The sequence below is a fragment of the Rhinatrema bivittatum genome, chromosome 3, assembly GCF_901001135.1.
Source record: "Rhinatrema bivittatum chromosome 3, aRhiBiv1.1, whole genome shotgun sequence".
NCBI lineage: Eukaryota > Metazoa > Chordata > Amphibia > Gymnophiona > Rhinatrematidae > Rhinatrema > Rhinatrema bivittatum.
The window spans coordinates 118,567,864-118,591,845 of NC_042617.1; the positions used below are offsets into that span (position 1 = coordinate 118,567,864).

Consider the following 23,982-nt stretch of genomic DNA (forward strand, 5'->3'; position numbering starts at 1 on the left):
AAGAAGGTCATTGTAATGGTGAGGGGGTCTGGGCAGGGAGATGCAAAATATTGTGTATATCACGCGTATATGCAATATAACGCACATTAGAGCCCTACTGCAGCTTGACAAATCAGTTAGCCAGATGACCTCCAAGAGTATGGCATCACATCAACTCAGGGAGAGAGGAATATCACCCCCACAGCTATGCTTTCCTAACCTGTCCCACAGAGTCTGAGATGAATAATCTTAATCAGAATTATTGCTGCCAGAACTGCATAGCTTATGTTGCTACCATCTCATTTGAGAAGATGTAATTTTTCATTCACTGTGAATTGGACATTTTGTGCTCTAGCATCTAAACAGACTTTGCTGAAATACCATAGACGTTGTAGTCTGCTCTTTTGGAGAAAGGGAGAGAGGATGAATAGGCATCTGCTTAGTAAGCCACTTAGTGGAGCCTTGCTAATCTCCAGAGGAGTCCAGTCAATCCCAAACAGTGAGTAACTTACAGGAGGCTTGGCTTTGGACCTTTTGGGGTACTGATGAGATGATCTGGTCCCAGAAAGGAAGGAGAATGTTCTCACTCTGTAAATGATACTAAATTGGACTTTCCTGATGAGACAAATGTCTGTTTATTTTTGATAAAATTATTTTACTTTATGAAAAATTCAGTTTACATTACCATAACTATTGGATTTAAATAGAAAGCATACAAAAAATCTTTGAGAAAAATAATAACAAAACAATGCCATCAGGCTTTTAGCTACAGTAGGTACTGCGGAGGAAAATTTGACTTCTAGCCTGGAAATGCATTTCCTTTTTCCTGTTCTTTCATCATCTCCTTCCTGACGTTTACTCCTAAGGATATTTGCATTAAAACAGGTCACACCCAGGATCCCCACCAGTGTCATAGCCTCTCATTAGTGACCTTCCAGCCATTCTCACAGTGACGGAGGGCAATGTTACGCACTACGGACAAGGTGCTGCTTCAGGAGGAGATACATACGGGGGGGGGGGGGGGGGGGGGGAGGGTAAATCTGTAACAGTCCGCATAGGCAATTACCCACATTTTCACAGAGAAAGTATGCGCTGACTTGCTTTTTGGAAAATTATCCCGCCAAAAATACCTGCAGGTGTTTACACCTGTGCACGGAGTTTTTTTTCCCCCAGGAAATGCGTATACTTTTGAAAACGCCAAAGCGTGTGCAGAAGCGCAAACCCCTGCCCAGCTGTGCCCCTAGGAGCGCGTCGGCTCTCCGTGGGTAAACGTAACGCGAATATAGGCCACACCCGCGTACATTTACCCGCACGTTGGGCAGGCGATTTTGTAAAAGGCTATGGCAGCATGTAAAACACTCTCGTCCCCATGGAAGTGCCTTTAGCTGAGGGACTAATTTTCAAAGCCGTTTCCGCACCTGGAGCCCAGTTTTGTAAGGCTGTGACGTCCTCAGGTACTCGGCTCCGATTTTCAAGGCGTACTTGTATGTGTAAGTCGGCTTTTAAAGGTCAGCGGCACCACCCGTACTTGGAGCGCACATATACACCTGCTAGGGAAGAGGTGGAAATGTCCACCAGAATGTTTATGCAAAGACTTTCACAAATCCGTGCGTAAGTGATTTCTCTGCGCCCCACTCCCGGAATGCTTCTTTGCAATGCGTGTAAAATTACGCATAAAATAGCTTCCCCATGTACTTTCACAGCTACAACCACCCCCTGGGTAATTTTGAAAAAGCTCCTTTAATCGCATAAATAAACGCTGTTTACGTGCGTATACGTTTTTGAAGATTACCCCCATAGAGGCCAGTTTTATGTTTTAGGGTTTTATAGTTATTACAAAACCGACTAGCTCGCTGCGTAAAAAGTACGCACGTAACCCGGTTTTGCATGCACTGTTATGCACACTGAGGAGAGGCATTGCCGGGGGGGGGGGGGGGGGGGGCGGAGTCGGCACTTGCTCCCATGCTTTTTTATTTTAGAAAGTATGCGAGTAGCTGCACACATGAGGAAGGGTAACTTTACATGAGTGAATCTCTGTGCGTACCCACAAATTTTCAAAGCAAACTTTATGTGCATAAGTTCACTTTGAAAATTACTGGCAAAGTCTGCAAGTACAATGTACATACAGACTTTACCTGTAGGCAAGGAGTTATAAAATTAAACCTCCCTGTGTACAAGGAGTTTGCATGCAAATGTTCTTGGCAAGAAGGAAACCTGAAACATCAAGTAAAGTCTGCATATACTGTTTGTAGGCTGAATTATATATATATATAAGATGTTGAATATTGATTGTGGTGTATCATTAACACTTTTATGGATATCACTGATCACAGAGCATGTTTGGAACATTTATTGTTTCGCTTTTCCATTCTCACATCTGTTTGCGCTAGTATAAACCAGTCAGAACAGACAACAGTATGCTTGATTGTCAAATTAAGGAAACAGAAATGCTGGGCTGGATTAGCTGGGAGGCGAGGGGGACATTGTACATGACAGCTAAAACATTTTTACAAGGTGACTAGCGTCTTCAGAGAGAGACAGAAAGACGCACACACAAGTACAAACATACGCATACAAACACGCACACAAAACCATCGTACATTGGCATGGACAGTGAAATTTTGTGTACCACTGCGGCCTGCAACAAAGTCTGGTCACATCAACGCGGCAGAAGTCCACCCCAGCACATCAGAGCACCGACTCCGTTGCCTCGGGTTCGGCAGCACTGGAAGGGGTGGAGGCGGGGATCCTATGCGTCACTAGGGGAGACATCTCTCCCTCTGACTTGCAGTTGGCCACTGCCTCCACGTACACTTCGCTCAGCTCTTGGCGGCTCTTCTGCGCGTCCTTCTTGTTAAGGTAATGCAGGATGCCTGCCCCCAGCGCATCCCCTTCCACGTTCACAACAGTAGTGGTGCGGTCCCTAGTGGAGCAAGAAGGACACCATAAACAACGTCGCAAATGCGCCACCATACTCCAACTTACATTTCGCCAGGAGATTAACAAGCAGAAGGGCAACTGGGAGAATTTGTAAAAATACAGACATGCTGCAGACCAGAACTGCATCTTCAGTATCAGCAATCTTATATTAAATAAAATGTGTCAAGCGTAACACAGCAGCAGTTCCAGCCCATTTAAACAAGCTTAAGTCTTCAAGATCCCTCTTTTTGTTGTACATTTGTGTGGCAGACCGGGTCTGACCACCAGAGGTAACTGTCCCTGGATAGAAAACACTAGAAAGAAGCCATCCATCCCTCTCTCAGTCCCTCCCACCTGGAGGGTCTGGTTTGGATGCCTGAACACCATTTAGCCCAGCTATTTTAGAACTCCGTGGGATGAGTTTTAGGAAGCCTTGGAACAGTAAGGATGTTTAAATCTTACACTCTGGTGAGGCCTCCCAGCTTCACCCATATCGAGTTTCATTTAGAAGGGCAGGAGATGTATCCAGTTTAAACTTTTGAAGTATTTTTCGGACTTGAACAGATTGGCGATGCTTTTGGATACCCCCCTCCTGAATGGGATTACAGTGCTGAGAACTAGCCTGATCCCACTTGACTTTTCCCCAAACAAGGAAGGAAGAATAAGATTGGGAGACCCCAACCGGATCTCCACATTTTGGGACCAGGATGGGCTGGGTGTCCGAGGAGAAGATGAATTAAGGTAGGACTTTTCACTCTGAAGTTGGGAAACCCTCCACTGGGAATACAAGACAGCCGCTGGGTGAGCTTTGTACAATTAAAATCACCATGGGGGCGCTACCCTGAGGTCTGAATAAAGGACACCTACCTACAGAGGAAAATCATTCATGTACCATCAATCAGCTGTAACTTTTTAACACCCAGGCCCTAGTCCTGTCTGATTTATTACAGCCTCTCACCTAAGGAAAGGCTGAAGAGGTTAGGGCTGTTCAGCTTGTAGAAGAGACGGCTGAGGGGGGATATGATAGAGGTCTTTAAGATCATGAGAGGTCTTGAACGAGTAGATGTGACTCGGTTATTTACACTTTCAAATAATAGAAGGACTAGGGGGCATTCCATGAAGTTAGTAATTAGCACATTTAAGACTAATCGGAGAAAATTCTTTTTCACTCAACGCACAATAAAGCTTTGGAATTTGTTGCCAGAGGATGTGGTTAGTGCAGTTAGTGTAGCTGGGTTCAAAAAAGGTTTGGATAAGTTCTTGGAGGAGAAGTCCATTAACGGCTATTAATCAAGTTTACTTAGGGAATAGCCACTGCTATTAATTGCATCAGTAGCATGGGATCTTCTTAGTGTTTGGGTAATTGCCTTGTTCTTATGGCCTGGTTTGGCCTCTGTTGGAAACAGGATGCTGGGCTTCATGGACCCTTGATCTGACCCAGCATGGCAATTTCGTATGTTCTTATGTCTGGGCCACAAGCGAGAGCTTACCCCCAGGGATTAAGAGTTAAGCATGGGCTGGAATTTGCTAGCTGGAGCAGCCCCTGAAGAGAAATAAATATGTTTGTGTGCCCTTAGGGTTAAAACCCTGCTAAAGTTTCATTTGTATGTTTTTATTTTATTTTGTTGGCTTATCCAGTGCTTGCAGCTTTACAGCTCAGAAGACATTCAGGTGACATGCTTTTTATACGACTGCTCCACTTGTTCAGATTTTCTGGGAAGGGTAGCTAGTTACGCAGCTTTCGAGGTGCTCACTTCTGTGTTCATAGGAGCCATGGAAAGTGCAGTGAAAACAGGGGCACTGGTTTCTGAGATCTCTACAGAAGCCTTTCTGCTTACAAATTATTTTGGCTTTTCAGATAAGGACACTGCATGCCATTTCAGCTTATTTGCTGATTTAACAGTTTCTCTTTAATATTTTGTTTCCAGTGCATAGTTTAGGATGGCAGAGAACTGTACTAAGCAAACTGGAAATGCTGATGAGTCTGGGTGTCAGAGTATAGTACTGCTCAAACTTTCAGGGAAGCACTTTGTGTCCCCTGCCCCCTCCGCCTCATGCCCACTGGCTATTTTTCTTATAAAGACTCTTTACGGCCTCATACATTTCAGCTTTAGTCAGTTAGGGTTGTTCCTCCTTCACGTAATCCCATCTGTAACCCACCTGGATCAGTGCTTTCCAAACCATGGCCTCCCTGTTTTAGTTCAAAGCCCTCCTATTTGTTTTTTTTTTGGCTGCGTGTCTTGTCTGTCAGTATGGACTAGGATTCCAAACTCCAAGAAGCCGGGACTGTCTCTCATGTGTCTGTACAGCACTGCATGCAACTGATACACGCTATACAAAATGACTAATAAAAAAAGGATGATGCAGAAAGCTCAAAATCTAATTTGCAGAACAGTGAAGCAAAAATTCATTCTAAAGTAAAAAAAAACCAACAAAACAAAACTTGGCTATTGTGCCCCTAGTTTTCGTTGGTCAGTTGTCCTCAGCATAGGCATCGGATTTGTTTTCCATTTTCTTGCAATGATGTACCGGGCAGCAAGCAATGCTTGTGTAAACAGGTTACACTTAAGGGCAGGCTTCCTTTCTACTGGCAGTTCCCAAAAGAAAGATTTTAGGGTCCCAAAGTAGCTCGTCTCCCGCTGTGCCTTTAATCTTCTCCCTCACAAATTTCTAGAAGGCATTCGTTTTCAGGCATGGCCACTAAACATGTATTATACAGGGTGGCCCATGGAAAAAGTAGCCCGCCTCCAATACCAGTGCCACGCAGGCAGGCTACTTTTCCATGGGCCACCCTGTACCTAGCTCCCTGCACGCCCGCCAATACTTTGAGATTTGTGGATACACTTTATGCAGTTTAAATGGAATTAGGGACCCCCTGCAAAGCATCTTACAGCTCTAGAAGGGTATGAATGGAGAATCGCCACATTCTGAGGTGAGTATCACTCTTCACCAAGACGGTAACTTTTAAACAGCCACAAGGCCGCGCCAATGACCATGGACATTTTATAACATATGCGCGTATATGCAAGCATAGTATAAAGCAGGATGTACGTGCGTGCACAATTTTATACAGATGCAAGCATGTGTACACAAATGCTGCCTCTACTGCTTCAGTGGGGGGGATTTTAGTAGACATGCGCGTCCACGCAATTCCCAGTTTCCCCAGTTCGCTCCCAGTTCGCCCAGGTAAAGGATAGGACTTTCTAACCCCCCTAGTTAACTAGCCTACCTTTTACCCTGTTAGCACCAATACTTAAAACTCCGCTAACCTCTTTAGTTTTTTTTGTTTCAGGGCGCACACGCAATCCATAGAGGAAGCAAAGTTACGCGGGAGGGGATCCTGGCGCTCACTCGTGCGAGTAAATACTTATGCACAGATTTCATTGAGAAATCTAGGAACGACCAGCCCCGCCCATTACAAGGCCACCGCCCACCCCGGTTTTTTTTGGAAAACAATTTTTGAGCACATTCTGGGAGATACGGGCGTATTCGCGTGCTTTTTAAAATCTGCTCACTCTGCGCCTGCCCGACTTCTGTGCGTATCTTCCGGCTTTGGTGCATGTATGGTTTTTTTTAAAAAATTCACCTTTAAAGGGGGCAGCTAAGCTCCTCCTGCCAGTCTCTCTTATATAGAAATAGGACTTGGATCCTTTTGTAAAATTCTGAAGTTTGGCTTTTTAGTAGAGATCCCCTTCTGAAGGCACAGAGCTTCCAAGGCTGTTTATTTTTCCGCTTCAGGCTTGCTTTCATATTTCATTGTCAGATAGAAAATGACAGCAGATAAAGGACCAAAATGGCCCATCCAGTCTGCCCAGTGGATATCTGTCCACTTTGGGACGATGCTCATTTAACTGCCTCCCCGTGCAGGTCAACTCAGCGCCTTCTGCTTTACAAAATTGCCAGGCCTGTGCATAAGTGAATTCATCTGTTGCTTATTTTTCTTTGAAGTATTGGAAATCTTTGCACATCCCCCTTTGGCATCAGCTGCCCAACCCTTTTTAATCCTCCTAAAATCCCCATCTGCAGCAGACTTTAAATAGAGGGTCTGCCCATAAGAGCGGATCATCCCTGGTGGGAGAGGATCTCCTTTGGGGGAAGCTGTGAGAGTGGGGATGCCCTGTTTTTTGCTATAAGGGGGCTAGGTTTGTTGAGGTTTTGGTAGAGTAGATGGGCAGGTGTGGGATGGGCTTCTGTAGGATTTTATTTTGGAATGACTGTATTACAGGGCTGGTTTATCTTTCAAGGAGAGTGTAGGATGGGGCATTTCTGTACATAATAATAACAATTTTGTATTGATTATTGTATTTTTAGCTGCAATGTGAACTACTTTGGGGTCATATTTGTGAAATAAGGGGGTATAAACGTGTAAAATGTAATGTAATACTACAGGGCTTCTTCCACTTGTGCCTACAGTTAAAATACTTAGGGCCAGCCTGAAATTTTGAGCATGGGGTATGGCAGCTAAACATCTAAAAAGCCCATACGTCAATTTGTTTACACAATTTTGAAATAAGGCCTTAGCAAAAAAATATGGGTTAACTCCCTTTAACTTCTGGAAGGGAACAAAATCCATTAACGTGTGTATGCGCGACTCGCCTGGTATTCTTCCCTCCTCCTCAACCCAGTAAAAACACACTGACACCAACCTGGGACTTAACAAGGCCGCAGTTTATTAACCCAATGCATAACCCGAGCCGTAACGTAACACAATAATTTCTCCCCTCAAAAACACCGCTCCCCACCCCACACTATCCAAGTATGACACCACGCTCCAGTGACATTACCGCTCCTCCTTTTCTGCCCCTTCTCCACCCTCCCCCCCCCACCCCCCCGGCCAGCAGCCGCACTGCCGTTTACCGCTCCTCCCCGCCACATCCCGGCAGGAACAGCCCGCAGCCTGCCCAGTGACCTCCCTGTGCGTAGCTGCCACGTGCCGCAGCCCGCCCCAGCTACACCTGCTCTGCCCTGTTCCCCCCTCAGGTCAGGATCTTATCGTTAACAATTAGCCACCTTGGCTCGGCTTTACTGCCAAACCGCGACATAAGTAGAACAAATTAACATCAAACAGCAAGCATTATAACTGGGCGGGAAGGTGGGAGAAAAATGTGCTGTTCGCCCGGACCGCTGAGGACCTGCTTGGGGAAGCTGCTTCCTTCCCCCCAGGGTAAGAGGAAAAAAATGACACCAAACTCACGTATCCTCCCCTTCTAAATCCCCCTCTCCTTTTCCACTAAACCACCACTATGGTATTAGCCGATCAGCCCTTTACCTATTTCAATTAAAAACCCTAGTCCAGAGGAGCTCAGGGTCTGGACCCCCCATAGTGCTTTCTGCTCAAGATGTTAGACTTTTACAACTTGTTTGTGTGGGGTTTGTTTCCCTTCCAGTAGGGACCGGAAATGAAATCCTTAGGCAAAAGCTGCGCTTTTCTGAAACTGTGCAAGCAGTGCTTCTATATTGTGACTGTGTTCCTCATCGAGGTTCAAAGATATTTATTTATTTTTATATACCGGTGTTAGATCTGGCATATCACATCGGTTTACAGTGTAACAGAGGTTCTAAGAAGAGAAAGGTTTCTTATTTTACCTTGTAACTTTGTATCGTCTGTAACAATATAATTTAGAGTATAACTAGGAGCAACCTTATGTCTTAGGATCAAACAAGGGTAACAATGTTTTTAACAGAATAACATATAAACATAGTAGGAACAGGTTTTTTACACTCCCCCCCCCCCCCCCCCCCCCCCCCCCCTCATTCCTTCCCATCCAGCTCTGCCCAGCACAAGCTCCAGCGTTTCTCTGCTTTCTCCCTGACTCTAGACCCTGCATACACCCAGCACGGCTGCAACCTCCTACTGCTTGTGCTGCTGAAGTGAGCTACATTAGTGTCACAGAAAGGGGTAATGGTAATGGCTTCTACACAGTATCTTTTAGTAGATACTACCACTGTAATTTTAACCCTAGCCAGATTCTGTCTCCCCTCTGGGGTCTTAATGAGAGCCAGGAAAGATCCAATGTACCTCGAGCTACTCTCTGAGGGGACAAAACTGGTTTGAGGGCCAACCAGGAGTAGAATCCAGCAATAATGAGGAAGGTAATAATTGTATTTCACAATTATTGGTTCCTCCAAAGGTTATGTAGTACTAAGGGCATACAATATCACTTTCTGCTGGTGGCAAAACAGTAACCCTAGGTCTGTTCTCATGCGCTGTGGTGTTCTCAGTACATATTTACGAACTTGGAGACCCATTTTTCCAACTCTTTCTCACTCCCACCACCTCTCTTCACACACACCTGCATCAGTACTACCTTACATAAGTAAGGATTTCACTAGCTGAATATTCCTGATTTCAGGAGCCAAAGTGCTTAAGAAAAACAAAACACCGTAATTCTGAAAGTACATCACAAATGGTTATTGCTCCATTTCATGTCCCATAGCTCCCTGCAATTCCTCCATCATCACTACATTTTCCTGATAGCTGTTTTCTGTTACTCACTTTCAGTACCCACAAGTAAAATGGCTGGTTCATTGTCTTCAAAGGAATTACCACTGTTGGCGGGAACAGATTGTTAGGAACATGGCTTGAGGGATGATGTTCTCGCAAGCTGCTGTACTCATCCTGATGCCGCCAAGAATGGCCCAGCATGCCGTCGACACACCTCCACTGCCATCTCCTCAATGCCACCGTGTTCAACTCCGCACGCCGTCATGCTGCTCTTGTCCTGGAATCTCCTTAGGCGCGTGCATATGTGCGCATTATATGGGCCTTGCAGCGGGTGACGCTGAGCAGCGCCCCCCGATGATGTGAGGCCAACTGTTCTATTTAAGCAAGAGCTCATAGCATTACCTCACCTCAGCAACATGGCTCCTGCCTTGCAGTGCGTGTTACCTAGTGCTCCTGGTTCCTGTTTTTTTTCCAGCCTTGCCTTCTTCAGCCTTAGTTGTCCAGCCTTGCCTTATCCTATCTGTCTTGTCCAATGTCTTCACTGTGTCTTTGTCCAACCTTGGCCCGACTCTCCGGATCTTGACTTCTTGCTTGGACCTAACCACGATTGCCTGCCTCCTGGATCTGACCACTCTTACTAGTTGCCTGCCTCGACCTTGGCCTTTCTCTGACTCTGTTAGTCTGCTGCCTGCCATGACCCAGGCGTGCCTCTGGACTTTAGTTGTCTTCACCGCCCTAGGGACCCGCCTAAGTCCTGCCAGCTGCCAGAACCCAAGGCCTCAACTTGTTAGGGAGGCAGCTGGTAAAGTTGAAGCTCCAGACTGTCCTGCTACAGGGTGCATTTGCCAGCTGCTAGCATAGGCCTCTTGGGGTTCGCCTTCAAAGCTGCGTCATCTACGCCACAGCACAAAGGGCTCACACATCTGCTAATCTTCACACAGATCTCTTTCAACAGACAATTAGCACTACCTGGAGAACAAGGTACTCACACAATCCAGTCCACTGCTAATATCAATGACAGATCATTGGTTGGCAGTCCGATGGCCTCCAAGATGATTGCAATGGTGAGAACTCCTCCAGCGGGGACTCCAGCTGCCCCTACGCTCGACGCTGTAGCAGTGACCCTGGGAAAAGGTCACATACTGGTCAGCCACATACAATTAACATTTTAGTATTCACTAGTAGCACGGTGGAATTTTCGAAAGAGAAATGAAAAATGTATACAGTTCAAGATCAAATGACGTTTCTCGACTATTCAGAGGAATAGCATCTTAATACATTTACAGACTTCAGTTTACAGGTTTTTTGCTTTGCTTCTTTGGAAAGTGCGTGTTAAAGCGATCTGTCAAAACACGGCGCCATGTCAGTACTATAGTTTGGCGCCAAAGTTCTTCCATCTCTGATATCATCTTGAGCATCCCTGGACAGCCTTTCACATTCCCTAAATGTGCTTTTTTGTTTCAAGATAATTTTTGCAAAAGGAAGGTGATTTTTTTTCCCTAAAGCCATTTCCCAAGTAAATTGATTGTCAAAATAACTCTCACTCCATCCAGCTAAAAGTACACAGGGCTCTAGAGCATGCACATGTTTAGCTGGGAGCTGATCCCGAAGGTGTATTGTGGGAGAAGCTGGAAAACAAGTGTGTGCAGATTAACTTTTCATATTTACCTGTAGTGTTTTCCAGCAAAAGTCTGCCTACAGAAAAAGCAGATACAAAGTCTACAGATCTGTTATACCCATGGATAGTTTTCAAAGGGAAAGTAGAGATGTACTTTCCCTTTAAAAAAATTCAGTGCCAAGTCCATGGTTACAAAGTACTTGTGGATTTTGCTCTTTGGGGAGCTGTTTGGGGATTGTACCCTATGGAATGAAGAGGCTTAGATACCACGAGGGAAATTTTCAGAGGCATTTCCACAGGTAAAAACAAGGAAATGCGGAAACAAGACCTTTGAAAATTGCCTGCCCCACCTGCAGGGAAAGGTACAAGGGAGGTGCCACTGCATGTGTACCTTCACCCGCAGAGAGAGCAGGCATTCCAGGGGACGGAGTCTGGGGCAGGGACTGCACTTACGTGCATGCGTTTTGCACGCCTACATTTCCAAGGGAAAAAAAAAAAAAGTAGGTGAGATCTGGGCCTGTTCTCTTTCTGATTCAATTTTCAAAGGGAACGTTTGAAAACTGCTATAAAGTCTGAAGACAAAAAGTACCCAAAGACTTCGCACTTCTGCGCACAATTTGAAATTTGCCTTTAGAAGGATTTTCCCCATTTTTTGCCAGTGGAAAAGTTCTTAGTTCATAGCACCCTAAATGAAGAACAAGGATATGTTGGACTTCATGTTGGGAAGTACAGACTTTAATCTAGGACGCTGTTAAAGGCATTTAAAGATTTTTTTTTTTTTTTTTTTTTAGCACTTTTGCACTTAATCACTCTACTTTTACACTTTTTGAGATACCATATATTACAATGAAACAAACAGTGGAAAAATCTGGGATTAATGATTATTCAGTTTCTGATCTTGAAGTTCCATGATTTTTACCCTTTTCTCCCCCTGCCAGTTCTTATTCTTCTCCCTCCATGTCTGTCGATTTTTCATCCTCTTCCCCTGTCCTCAAATTCCCCCTTCCCTCTGCGCTGATAAGACAGCAGTAGGAGGAGGAGAGCAGCAGTTCCTGGGATTATTTTCACCCATCTTGGGGTTTGAACTGTGTGATGCACCTTAGGGTTGTGAGGATAAAACCCCAAGTCAGGATCTGGGTGACAGAGGAGGAGGCCATGGCCTCAGGCACTGCTGCTCTTCTCTTAACGGCTGTCAGAGCAACCATGGATGCCAAATGAGGAGGAACTAAGGGCATCGTCACCTCCTGTTTGGCTGGGGGAGGATTTAGGATGGGGGAAGATGGCTGGTGAACACTCTCTCTTGCAGCTTGGAAGGATGGGGAAGGGGGATCTCCAGGCCTGGTGGAAGCACTAGGTGGACTGAGCGACTGCCTAGAGCACCGAAGGTTTGGGGAAGGTGGCCTAGTGCTCCCACCAGTGGTGATCAGCTAGCACGGTCATTAGGAATCTGTGCCATGGGGGCCAGTCGGAGGCAGAATAGGAGTGGGGGCTTGATGCATGCATTGGAAGTAAGCAGCATTGGTGGGGGGGGGGGGGGGGGGGAAGTGAGATGGAGGGGGCACTCTGCTCCTCCTAGGGCACCTGAGACCTCTGCCGCGACCCTAGAGATCCTGCACAAGGCTGGAGCCCTCTGCCCAATATTTTCTTGAAGCTGGGAGGGGGGAGTATTAATATTAAATTATAAATTTTAGATTATTCCACCTTTGTGATTGGTCCAATACTTCAAAGTGGACTGCATTCAGGTACCATAGGTATTTCCCCAGATGGCCTGCAATCTAAAGGAGTCATTTACTAAGCCATAGTATTTTCTCCAGAGGGGGGCAATAGCGGGATTTACAAAGCTGAGCATCAAGTACCACAGCCTTGTAAGCCCCAGGGTATTTTCCATGGCCGGTAAATACTACAGGGAAAAATATGAAAGGGGTGGGGGGGGGGGGGGGGGGCGGCTGAGGAGGCTGGATAACGTTATAACCTAACCAGCTATTTTCAAACATAGCCGGTTAAGTTTCAAAGTTATCCAGCTACATGTAGCCGAATAATTTGCCCTCTAAATGGCCTATTGAATATTGGGCTCTAATAGTCTTATTACCATAAGATTTGCATGCAGATGTGCTAATCCTAGTGAGGGTTTCAATCTGCATTTTAGGATGTGTTTTTTACCTATTGGAGTTAAGTCTGTGCAGAAAAGTCTGTCTAAAATGTGGGTTAAAACCTGCGCAGCTCATTACATTGCCCCTGATTTAGATGCTTTAAATCCGGATGAACTTACAGAATAGTAAATATCTGTCCTGCGTTTAGTTGGGCGTTGTTGAGCTGTGCAATGAAGACTGCAGCCATGCACTGGAAGATGGCGGCCCCATCCATGTTCACGGTGGCTCCAATAGGCAGAATAAACCTGCTGATCCTTTTGTCTACGCCATTGTTTTCCTCAATGCACTTGATCATGGATGGAAGAGTAGCTGAGCTGGAATTGTAAAGGCAAAGCAAAATGAAAACAGCCTAATCCAACTCTATGCAGGCACGGAAAATTCCTAACAAAACTCTAGAACTGTGAAAAACTGTACTGTGCTATTTGTACAGGAACACTGAAACTCTACTTCTCTACTGGAATCAATTGTTGCCCAGACTCACGCATGTTCTTAATAAAAAGAAGTCAACTTGGGGGCCTTCCTGAGGACGCAGAGTAGTGTTTTGTATTACTGTCTAGGAGGACCTGGCTTTGATTTCTGAACCTTGAATTTGGGCTGGCTGAGGCTGTGGGGGTTCTGCAGATGCCAAATTCCCAGCCTTCTCTCACCAGAAACATCTTGTGGCTTGCTCAACGACACAGTTCTGCTGGGTTCTGATGGGAACTGTCTGCATCTCTCAGACAAAAGACTTTTGTTGATGCAGATGGGCTATATAGCAGGGGGTTAAAATGACTGAATGGAGAAACCCCCCCCCGAGTAGCTCTGCGTGATGACTTATGGCCCTGTAACTCCAGTAGAGGTTGGTTTCAATTAAACTGGAATCCCAAAGGCGCCAGAGGAATCTGCTGGGTCAAAAAAGTTGATATAATAAACCTGATTGGCATAAGAGTGGTTTAAAATATGCCTGGGAAAATAATTCAGACAGAGCTTTCAGTTCATGCCCAGCTTGATAATAATACCCTCATTAAAAATCTGGTCATGCTTGCCTACATCGTTTGCCTCAATAGCATCATCCTCATTAACCCTGTAATACATTCATTATTACGATATTTCATCTCTAGCTCTGAAAAGTAGCAAAAATCACCTTCATTAATAAACTTAGACATTGGAAGGTCTGTAAGTTGTTGGTCTAGATCTGGGCTAAATAATATCCTTTGTTTATCTGCAATTAATTAGCCAACAGTTGACATTATGCTGCTCATTACATTACAGTTTGAGTGCACCAGCATTAGCAAGCTGCCGTTTCCTTTTTATTTATTATGTGTATAACGCGTGTTTTCAGGCACTTCAAAGCAGATTACAGTCAGGTACTGTAGGCATTCCCCTGTCCACAGAGGGCTCACAATTTACTAAGCATTTTTTCCCATAGTCACAGGATGAGAGGAAAGCCTTAGTAAATGATCTCCTAAATTTGTACCTGAGATAATGGAAGGCGAAGTGACTGCCTTTCCACAAATAAAGCATAGTTTTGTCCCTAATCTGCACTGCCTGATATTTTTGCACTACAAATGGGTTAACGGACGATATGTCAGATATCTCGCACTATTCCAATAGTGGCCAATCCAGTTTACAAGAAACTGGCAGAATCCCAAAAGCTACATAGATTTCATGCTGCTTATGTCAGGGATAAGCAGTGGATTTGCATATGTCGCCTTAATAATGTTTTATGGACTTTTCTTCCAGGAATTAACTATTTTTTTTTTTAATTAATAGTTTTTATTGAGAAGAGACAAATCACAACAGTTCCAAATTTCTTTGGAGTACCACAGAGTCAGCAAACAGCCAGCATTAACTGTGCTAACATATATTTGTTCCTATAAAAGTAACAACAACATCGCCCGCTGTTCATCTTTCACCCCTTAACACACCTATCCAAATGAGAACCGCCCATTAAGTCCCCTTTCTTCTCTTTATTTCTCTGTAGCGAAACCCCACCCCCCCAACCCCTTCTTCGACCCCACTCCTTAATCGCATATCCAGTTATAGACTGTTTTTCAAAGGGCTGGCAGATCTGTGAGAATTCATCCACGTTTATTTTTATTTATTTATTTAAGGTTTTTATATACCGGCAATCATGAGCACATATCTTGCTGGTTTACATGAAACGGGAGTGCATTAAATACATCAACTAGAACTGTGGTGATCGAAGGAGCAGTTACAAATAACAAGGGTAGCAGAACTTGGATAAGAAGGAAGAGATAGGAAAGAATAAACGGTTGAACGGTATACAAATAAATTAAATGCTATGTAAAAATGGCATGATTAATGGCTGAATATTTGAAGTCCTTGGTTTGTATCTATGACGTGATATTAGATTGTGTCTGGGAAAGCTTGCTTGAATAACCAAGTCTTAAGTCCTTTCCTGAAAGTTAAGAGGCAAGGTTCCAGTCTGAGATCTGTGGGAATGGAATTCCACAGAGAAGGGCCAGCAGTGGAGGTGGCACGATCTCTTAGAGTGATGTGTTTGGTCATTTTCGCAGGAGGAACTTTGAGGGCGCCTCGGTAGACATTTCTGGTAGGTCTTGTCGAGTTGTATACTTGGAGGGGGATTTGTAGATCGAGGGAGATGCGTTGATGAATAGTTTTGAAGATGACACAAATGGCTTTGTACATGATACGGAAGTGGACGGGTAGCCAATGTAACTCTTTCAGAATGGGGGATATGTGGTCTCTCTTTCTTGCGCCTGTTAGTAATCGAGCTGCTGAATTTTGAACCATCTGTAGTGGTTTGGAGTAGGAAGAGGGCAGACCTAGCAATAGGGAATTGCAGTAGTCTAATTTTGCAAAAATGACTGCTTGGATGATCGTTCTGAAGTCTTGGGCATGGAAAAGAGGTCTTATCCTCTTCAGAACCTGGAGTTTATAGAAGCAGTCTTTGGTTGTTTTGTTGATATGTTGATATGGGCCTTGAAGTTTAGCCGGTTGTCTATTATCACTCCTAAGTCTCGAACTTGTGTGGTAGGTAGGTTGGTGGGAAGAGTAGTGGAGATGTTGGTTTCCGGAGAAATGAGAAGGATTTCTGTCTTAGAAGAGTTTAAGATGAGGTGTAGGTTGTTTAGTAGTTGTTTGATTTTCAGGTGGCATGATTCCCAGTAGTCAAGAGTTTCAGCATATGTATCTTTGATGGGGATGATGATTTGGATATCGTCTGCATAAAGGAAGTACTTTAGATTGAGGTTGGTGAGAAGTTGGCAGAGAGGAAGAAGATAGATGTTAAATAGGGTCGGAGATAATGAAGAACCTTGAGGGACTCCTATGACAGAGTCAAATCTAGAGGATTCCTTGTTTTGGATTTTAACTTTGTAACCTCTGTTATTGAGAAAGGTTTTGAACCAGGATAGGACGGTGCCGCTGATTCCTATAGACGAGAGTTGGTTTAGGAGGATGGCGTGGTTGACCGTGTCGAACGCTGCTGAGAGGTCTAACAAGATCAATAGGAATGAGTTTCCTTTGTCAAGGCCCATTAAGATATAATCTGTCAACGAGGAGAGGAGGGATTCTGTGCCTCGATTTTTTCTGAAGCCGTGTTGTGGGGTGAAGAGAAGATTGTTGTCTTCGATGAAATCTGAGAGTTGAGAGTTCACTAGTTTTTCCATGATCTTGGCGATGAATGGGAGGTTAGCTATGGGGCGGAAGTTGTTGGGTTCCTTCGGGTCAAGGTTAGGTTTCTTTAAGAGCGGTGAGATTGAGGCCATTTTGAGGTCATCAGGGCAGATTCCTTGGGCTAGAGAGCAGTTGATGATATTTGTCAAAGATGTAGCTATTGTGTCTGGAATAGATAGAAGTAATTTGGAGGGGATGTGGTCTGCAGGATGAGATGAAGGTTTCATTTTTCTCAGGATGGCTTGTATCTCAGTGGAGGCTACAGGTTCAAAGGTGTTTAAGCTGGCATTTTTGTGTGCAGGTTGTTGATATGTCTGGAGGGCTGCTGTGTCGGGAGGCAGTTGTGTTAGGAGATTGGAAATTTTATTTTGGAAAAACTGAGCGAGTTCTTCGGCTTTGGACTGAGCCATATTGCCGGGGATTTCTCGCGGTATGGTTTGAGTGAGGCTGGAGACATAGGCGAAGAGGGCTTTAGCGTCAAAGACCAGGTTGTGAATCTTGGATGCGTAAAAATCTTTTTTTGATTTTGAGGTGAGGGATTTGTACTGGTAAAGTGTGGATTTGTATGATGAGATGGTGGTGTCGCAAGGGGTTTTACGCCAGGTCGCTTCTTTTTTTCTTAAAGTTTGTTTAAGTTTTCTGAGTTCGTTGGTGAACCAAGGTTGTCTGTTGGCTGCATTGGTGTGAGATTTTTTTGTAATTGAAGGACAGAGCTTGTTGGCTATATTTTCTGTTATGTTGTTCCATGAACGAATGGCAGTGTTAGGGTCGGATAAGTCTAATAGGGGGAGCTGGGAGACTAATTGGGTGTTGAGGTCTTCTGGAGAACATCGCTTTTTGTAATGGAATGAAGGAGAGGGGATGTTAGGAGTGTTGGTTTCTTCCAGTGCGAAAGAGGTGGAAATAAGAGAGTGGTCTGACCAAGGGACCTTTTTGTTCTTTAAGTTGTACGTGTTTGTAATCCCTTTGTTGAAGAAAATCAAGTCCAGGGTGTGACCCGCTTTGTGTGTGGGTTCATTGACTATTTGTTGGAATCCCATGGCAGATAGGGCTGTGAGGAGGGTTATACAGCTGTTGGATGGTGAGGGGTTGTCAATATGTAGATTGAAGTCTCCTAAGATGATTGCTGGAGAATCCAGGTTGATGAGCAAGGTGGAGATTTCAAGGATAGGGGAGACATTGGATTCTAGGAACCCTGGGGGGGCGTAGACAAGAAGGATTTGAAGATGTTGTGAGGTGAAGAAGCCGACTTCCAGTTTTGAGTTAGAGCTGAATGGATGTTGGGAGAAGTTCAGACTTTTTTTGGTAGCCAAAAGGATTCCACCTCCTCTTTTTTTCAGTCTCGGGAGTGAGAAGACGTCATAGGTATGTGTAGGTAGTTGGTTTATTAACGCTGTATCTGAGGGCTTGAGCCATGTTTCAGTTACTCCACAAATATCTGGCTTGGCGTCGTTGAGATAATCATTAAAGATTAGGGATTTTTTTGTTAGGGATTGTGCATTGAAGAGTGAGAGAGAGAAGAGGGAGAGGCCTAAAAGCTGTGTGATTGGAGTAATCGAGATGGAGGTGAGGGTTTTTAAGTTCTTGAGGAGGGCTCGTCTGGCAGATAATCTTTTAGGTGGGAGGCGGTGTTGTAATGTTGGTATTGGGAGTACTAGAGACATTGTGAATGGTTAGCTGGCTGGTGCCGTGGATAGGCGGATGACTGATGGCTGGTGCCGAGGATAGGCGGATGACTGATGGCTGGAGCCGTGGATAGGCGAATGACTGATGGCTGGTGCCGTGGATAGGCGGAAGACTGATGGGAGGAAAGGCTGGGATTAGGAAGAAATAATTAATTGGTTAGGGCTCTGGATGAGCGTAGAATGGTTGTTTGCAGTGAGGGTGTTTGCTGAATGCTTGCGGGATGGTTGATAGCTGAATGCTTGCAGGATGGTTGTTTGCTCAGGATGGTTGTTTGCTCAGGATGGTTGTTTGCTCAGGATGGTTGTTTGCTGAATGCTTGCAGGATGGTTTGCTGAGCATTTGTTGGACGCTTGCAGGATGGTTGTTTGCTCAAGATGGTTGTTTGCTGAATGCTAGCAGGATGGTTGTTTGCTCAAGAAGGTTGTTTGCTCAAGATGGTTGTTTGCTGAATGCTAGCAGGATGGTTGTTTGCTCAAGAAGGTTGTTTGCTCAAGATGGTTGTTTGCTGAATGCTAGCAGGATGGTTGTTTGCTCAAGAAGGTTGTTTGCTCAAGATGGTTGTTTGCTGAATGCTAGCAGGATGGTTGTTTGCTCAAGAAGGTTGTTTGCTCAAGATGGTTGTTTGCTCAAGATGGTTGTTTGCTGAATGCTTGTAGGATGGTTGTTTGCTGAGCATTTGTTGGATGTTTGCAAGATGGTTGTTTGCTCAAGATGGTTGAGGGGTTGTTTGCTCAAGATGGAGAGGCTGGATTGAATGCAGGGTGGCTGTTGGAGAGGCTGGAGTGGATGCTGGGAGGGTGCTAGGGAGGTAAGTTGAGAGGTGGCTTTGTTCCAGCCTACGGAATCCCCTAGCCTAGGACCTTTGCTGGCTGCTACCTTTATGGCTTTAGATTTATCCAAGGGTATGGCTCAGGGCTTCTCAGGGCTGTACGAAGGGGCGAAACAAAGGGGCCCTTTGTTTCGCCCCTTCGGCGCGCGACGCTAGGCGCGCGGCGCCGGGCTGACTGCGGATTTAAAGCCCCTCAGGGCCTGCTCCTATTGGAGGAGCTGGATCGGTGGGCGGATCGTTTTCGGCGCGGTTTCCCTTTCAGGTAGGCAAAGTTTCTTACGTGGCTGCTGCCGCGTTGTCGTCGCCGAGTCCCCTCGGGTGGGGAGCGTGTAGCCCTGGCCTTCCCCCGGCGGGGCTCGGCGCCGATCGCGCAGGCCTTCCCCGATCACCGCCGGGCAGAAGAAGCAAGAAGAAATGGCGCCGGGCTGACTGCGGATTTAAAGCCCCTCAGGGCCTGCTCCTATTGGAGGAGCTGGATCGGTGGGCGGATCGTTTTCGGCGCGGTTTCCCTTTCAGGTAGGCAAAGTTTCTTACGTGGCTGCTGCCGCGTTGTCGTCGCCGAGTCCCCTCGGGTGGGGAGCGTGTAGCCCTGGCCTTCCCCCGGCGGGGCTCGGCGCCGATCGCGCAGGCCTTCCCCGATCACCGCCGGGCAGAAGAAGCAAGAAGAAATGGCGCCGGGCTGACTGCGGATTTAAAGCCCCTCAGGGCCTGCTCCTATTGGAGGAGCTGGATCGGTGGGCGGATCGTTTTCGGCGCGGTTTCCCTTTCAGGTAGGCAAAGTTTCTTACGTGGCTGCTGCCGCGTTGTCGTCGCCGAGTCCCCTCGGGTGGGGAGCGTGTAGCCCTGGCCTTCCCCCGGCGGGGCTCGGCGCCGATCGCGCAGGCCTTCCCCGATCACCGCCGGGCAGAAGAAGCAAGAAGAAATGGCGCCGGGCTGACTGCGGATTTAAAGCCCCTCAGGGCCTGCTCCTATTGGAGGAGCTGGATCGGTGGGCGGATCGTTTTCGGCGCGGTTTCCCTTTCAGGTAGGCAAAGTTTCTTACGTGGCTGCTGCCGCGTTGTCGTCGCCGAGTCCCCTCGGGTGGGGAGCGTGTAGCCCTGGCCTTATCTTTCGTTATCTTTCGGAGCTGGAGAAGGGTGGTAGGCACCACCTTCCAGGGTGGCGCAGGACAGACTCAAGTTAGACTGGGAAATATTTTGAGGCTGGAGAAAGGGATAATGTGCAGGCTGTGCTGGAGCTCAGGAATGGATTGCAAGCTGTGCTGGAGCTGAGTGCAGGTAAGAGAGAACCGGAACACAGGAGCAGACGGGAGCTGAGAGGAGGTAAGAGAGAACCGGAACACAGGAACAGACGGGAGCTGAGTGGAGGTAAGAGTGAACCGGAACACAGGAACAGACGGGAGCTGCATGAAAGTAAAGATGCACTGGAACTCAGGATCAGAATGGAGCTGAGTGAGGGAAAGCAGGGAACAAGGGAACACTGGGACAGAGATTAGGGCATGGACAGACTAAGACTGGACAGGACAAGGACAACACAGAACATGGAACAGGAAAGCCCAGATGCTACAGAGCAGAAAGGCCCAGAGGGGCAAGACAGGGAAAGGCCTAGAGTCAGGAGAGACCTAGGGAGGCCTCAGGCTAGGCCAGAGTTCAGGAAGCAGAGAGAGAGAGGCCAGGAAGGAAAGCCTCAGAGCTAGGCCTGGACAAGGTAGAAGGCCAGGAGGCCACAGGACAGAGACAAAGGCAGAAGGCTGAAAGGCCACAAAGCAGACTGGAAACAGAGGGTCGAAAGGTCTCAAAGCAAAACAAGGAAAGACTGTAGACAGAAGGCCCAGAGGCCACGAAGCAAAACAGCGAAAGGCTTGGGTGGCTAGAGCAGAGTAGAACTCAATGCCGAAGCACTGAGGCAGAGGATAGACAGGGTTAAATAGGACTGGGGTATGGGCGTTATGCAGGCAGGCAAAAGGGGCTTGGTAAGCCAGGGGAGTGAGCACATTGAGGTCCCCAGGTGGTGTGGAGGCCATAGGACTGGCTGAGGCAAGAAAGCAGGGATGTGTAGGAGAATACAATTTGGAGTAACAGCCGAAAATGCAAAACCTGCATTAAGTCTGGAACTATTGATTGCCTTCATTGGGCTGCAATAGAGCATCTTGCAACTAAGCAGACCTGTTACTAGTTTATTCATATGACTGGGTCACTCTTCCAGAGGTTTCATTAGGCAAGTAAAACTTGGGATCCCAATCTACTCTGTGCTTCACACATACTGTTGAATGTCTTTCTAAAAAGGAGATATTGCTGAACAAAACCACCAGATATGGCCAATATTGCCCTCTTGCCCATACCCCCACCAACATCTATCAGACATCCATCCATACATTTTTCTCAATCTTGCAGGAGTGAGGTACCACCTATAATAAATCTTAAGCATGGTTTCAGCCAGCTGCACCAATAGGAAGGATTTCACCACTGTATTCCTTATGTCTTCCCAATCTTCCACCAGTAGAGTCATTTTCAACTCATGTTCCCATGCCAATTCATGCCTCAGCTTATCCACTGGATGGGAAATCAATAATTTGTACAACTTTGATATCAACCCCTTTGATGTGATAGATGCAGCACATACAGTTTCAAAAATCATGCAACTTCGACCCAACAGTGGTGTATCTATTGTGTGATCGAGGTAATGTCTAACTTGAAAATAAATTAATAAATCTGTATTGGACAACAAGAATTTATCCCTCAATTCAGCAAAGCTCGCAGCTATCCCCTTATGACATAGTTGTCCTATATAGACAAGTCCCTGTATTTCCCACTCCAAAATCCCCCATACATCCATTCCTGGTGGAAACCCTTTATTAAACCGTATAGTTGTCAATAGCAAACACTGCCCCCAAGATACCAACTTTGGAAAGAGTCTATCCCAGATGTCCAAATCTTTTCTAAACCCAGCTACATTAACAGCTTTCACCACATCCTTGGGCAACAAATTCTAGAGTTTAATTATGCTGTGAGGATGACTGAGCAAATCTCCTAGGCCAGAGCAGAAAACCATACTGATTCCAGCTTTTCTAATGCTATTTCAACTTTTATTAATATACACAGCACTTTAACCCAATAGTAGACTGCCTTACCTCAGGACTGTGTACTCACAAACCTTCAGAGAGGGTCAGGAGCTCCTTGCTTCTGGAGACGCGGGGGCCTCCTGATCCCACTTGGGCTCACATTCTTATTCCCCTCCCAGCAGGGTCCCACCCACAGAGCTCTCTTCCTCTGTAAGATTTAAGGTGGACCAGGCTAAATGCCTGGTCCTGCACAGGTTAAAACAGGGTCACTCCTTCACATATGCATTGAGTAAAAAATATTTTCTCCCATTTATTTTAAATGTACTACATAGTAACTTGATTGCATGTCCTCTTGTCTTTGTACTTTTTGAAAAAGTAAAGAATCAGTTTGCATTTACCCATTCCATTCTGCTCATTATTTTATAGATCTCTATGATATCTCCCCTCAGCCATCTCCTCTTTCATTCTTCCTCATAGGGGAATCATTCCGTTCCTTTTATCATTTTGGTTGCCCTTCTCTGTACCTTTTCTAATTCTGCTATATCTTTTTAGAGATGTGGTGACCAGAACTGCACACAATACTCAAGAAAGGTTGCACCATGGAATGATACAGAGGCATTATGATATTCTTGGTTTTATTTTTCATTTCTTTCCTAATAATTCCTAGCATTCTATTTGCCTTCTTGGCTGTCACCACATACTGAGTAGAGGATTTTAACACCTAGATCCTTTTCCTCAGTGTGACTCCTAATGTGGAACCTTGCATCGTGTATCTATAATTTGAGATACTGTTCCTTAAGTGTATCACTTTCACTTGTCCACATTAAGGGGTAGATTTTATAAATCTATGCACTGTAATGTCACTTTAACTTTAATTTTAATCATTATATTAATTGTCATATGCTAGCTTTCTTTCCAGGGTAAGAAGAAGCACAGCACATTGTTCTCTGTCCCATGGGAGATAACAATTCTAGTTTTTTCCAGTTTGATTCCTTTTCATTTTTTAATAGATCTATTTTCGCTCCACTTTCCCCTCCCCTCCCTTCCCCTACCTAACCCACCCCCCCAGCCCTATCTAAACCCCCCCTACCTCTGTCGCGAAAGTTACGCCTGCTCAAGGCGTAACATTTGAGGGCGTTTCGGGGGGGCGACACGCCCCCCGAAATGCCCTCGATGACACGCGGATCGTGACATGCCCCCCCGACACGCCCCCCCCCCCCCCAGGAAAGCCCCAGGACCTACATGCATCCCGGGGCTTTGCCCGCGCCGGAAGCCTATGCAAAATAGGCTTGGCGCGCGCAGGGGCATTTTAAAAGGGTTACGCGTGTACCCTATGCTCGTAACCCTTTTAAAATCCAGCCCTCTATGTAATCTGCCATTTGCATGCCGAGTATCCCAATTTTGCAAGATCCACTTGCAATTTCTTACAATCCTCTTGCAATTTATCAACTTTGAATAATTTTGTCATCTGCAAATTTGATCAGCTCATTCATTGTTTCCATTTCCAGGTCATTTATAAATATGTTAAAAAGCCATGGTCCCAGATCAAATCCCTGGGGTATTCCATTATTCACCTTTCTCAGTTTAGCTCTAATCTTTGCTTTCTTTTAACCAGTTCCCAATCCACAATAGGACATTGCTTCCTAGCCCATG

The 23,982-nt window shown here is 45.8% G+C and overlaps 1 protein-coding gene across 6 annotated transcripts in view; it reads right to left on the reverse strand.

Moving 5' to 3' along the window:
- Window positions 1-597: 597 nt before the first annotated feature.
- The window catches only part of SLC1A4 (solute carrier family 1 member 4), a 101,388-nt gene continuing 78,003 nt past the window's right edge, over window positions 598-23,982 (reverse strand). For all 6 annotated transcript variants that reach the window (XM_029593624.1, XM_029593628.1, XM_029593626.1 and 3 more), the window contains 3 exons: window positions 13,231-13,425; window positions 10,333-10,467; window positions 598-2,902 (listed from right to left, as the gene is read on the reverse strand). In XM_029593624.1, coding sequence (XP_029449484.1) covers window positions 2,668-2,902; window positions 10,333-10,467; window positions 13,231-13,425 — 565 coding nt within the window. In that variant the 3' untranslated portion in view covers window positions 598-2,667. The remainder of the gene's footprint in view (window positions 2,903-10,332; window positions 10,468-13,230; window positions 13,426-23,982) is intronic.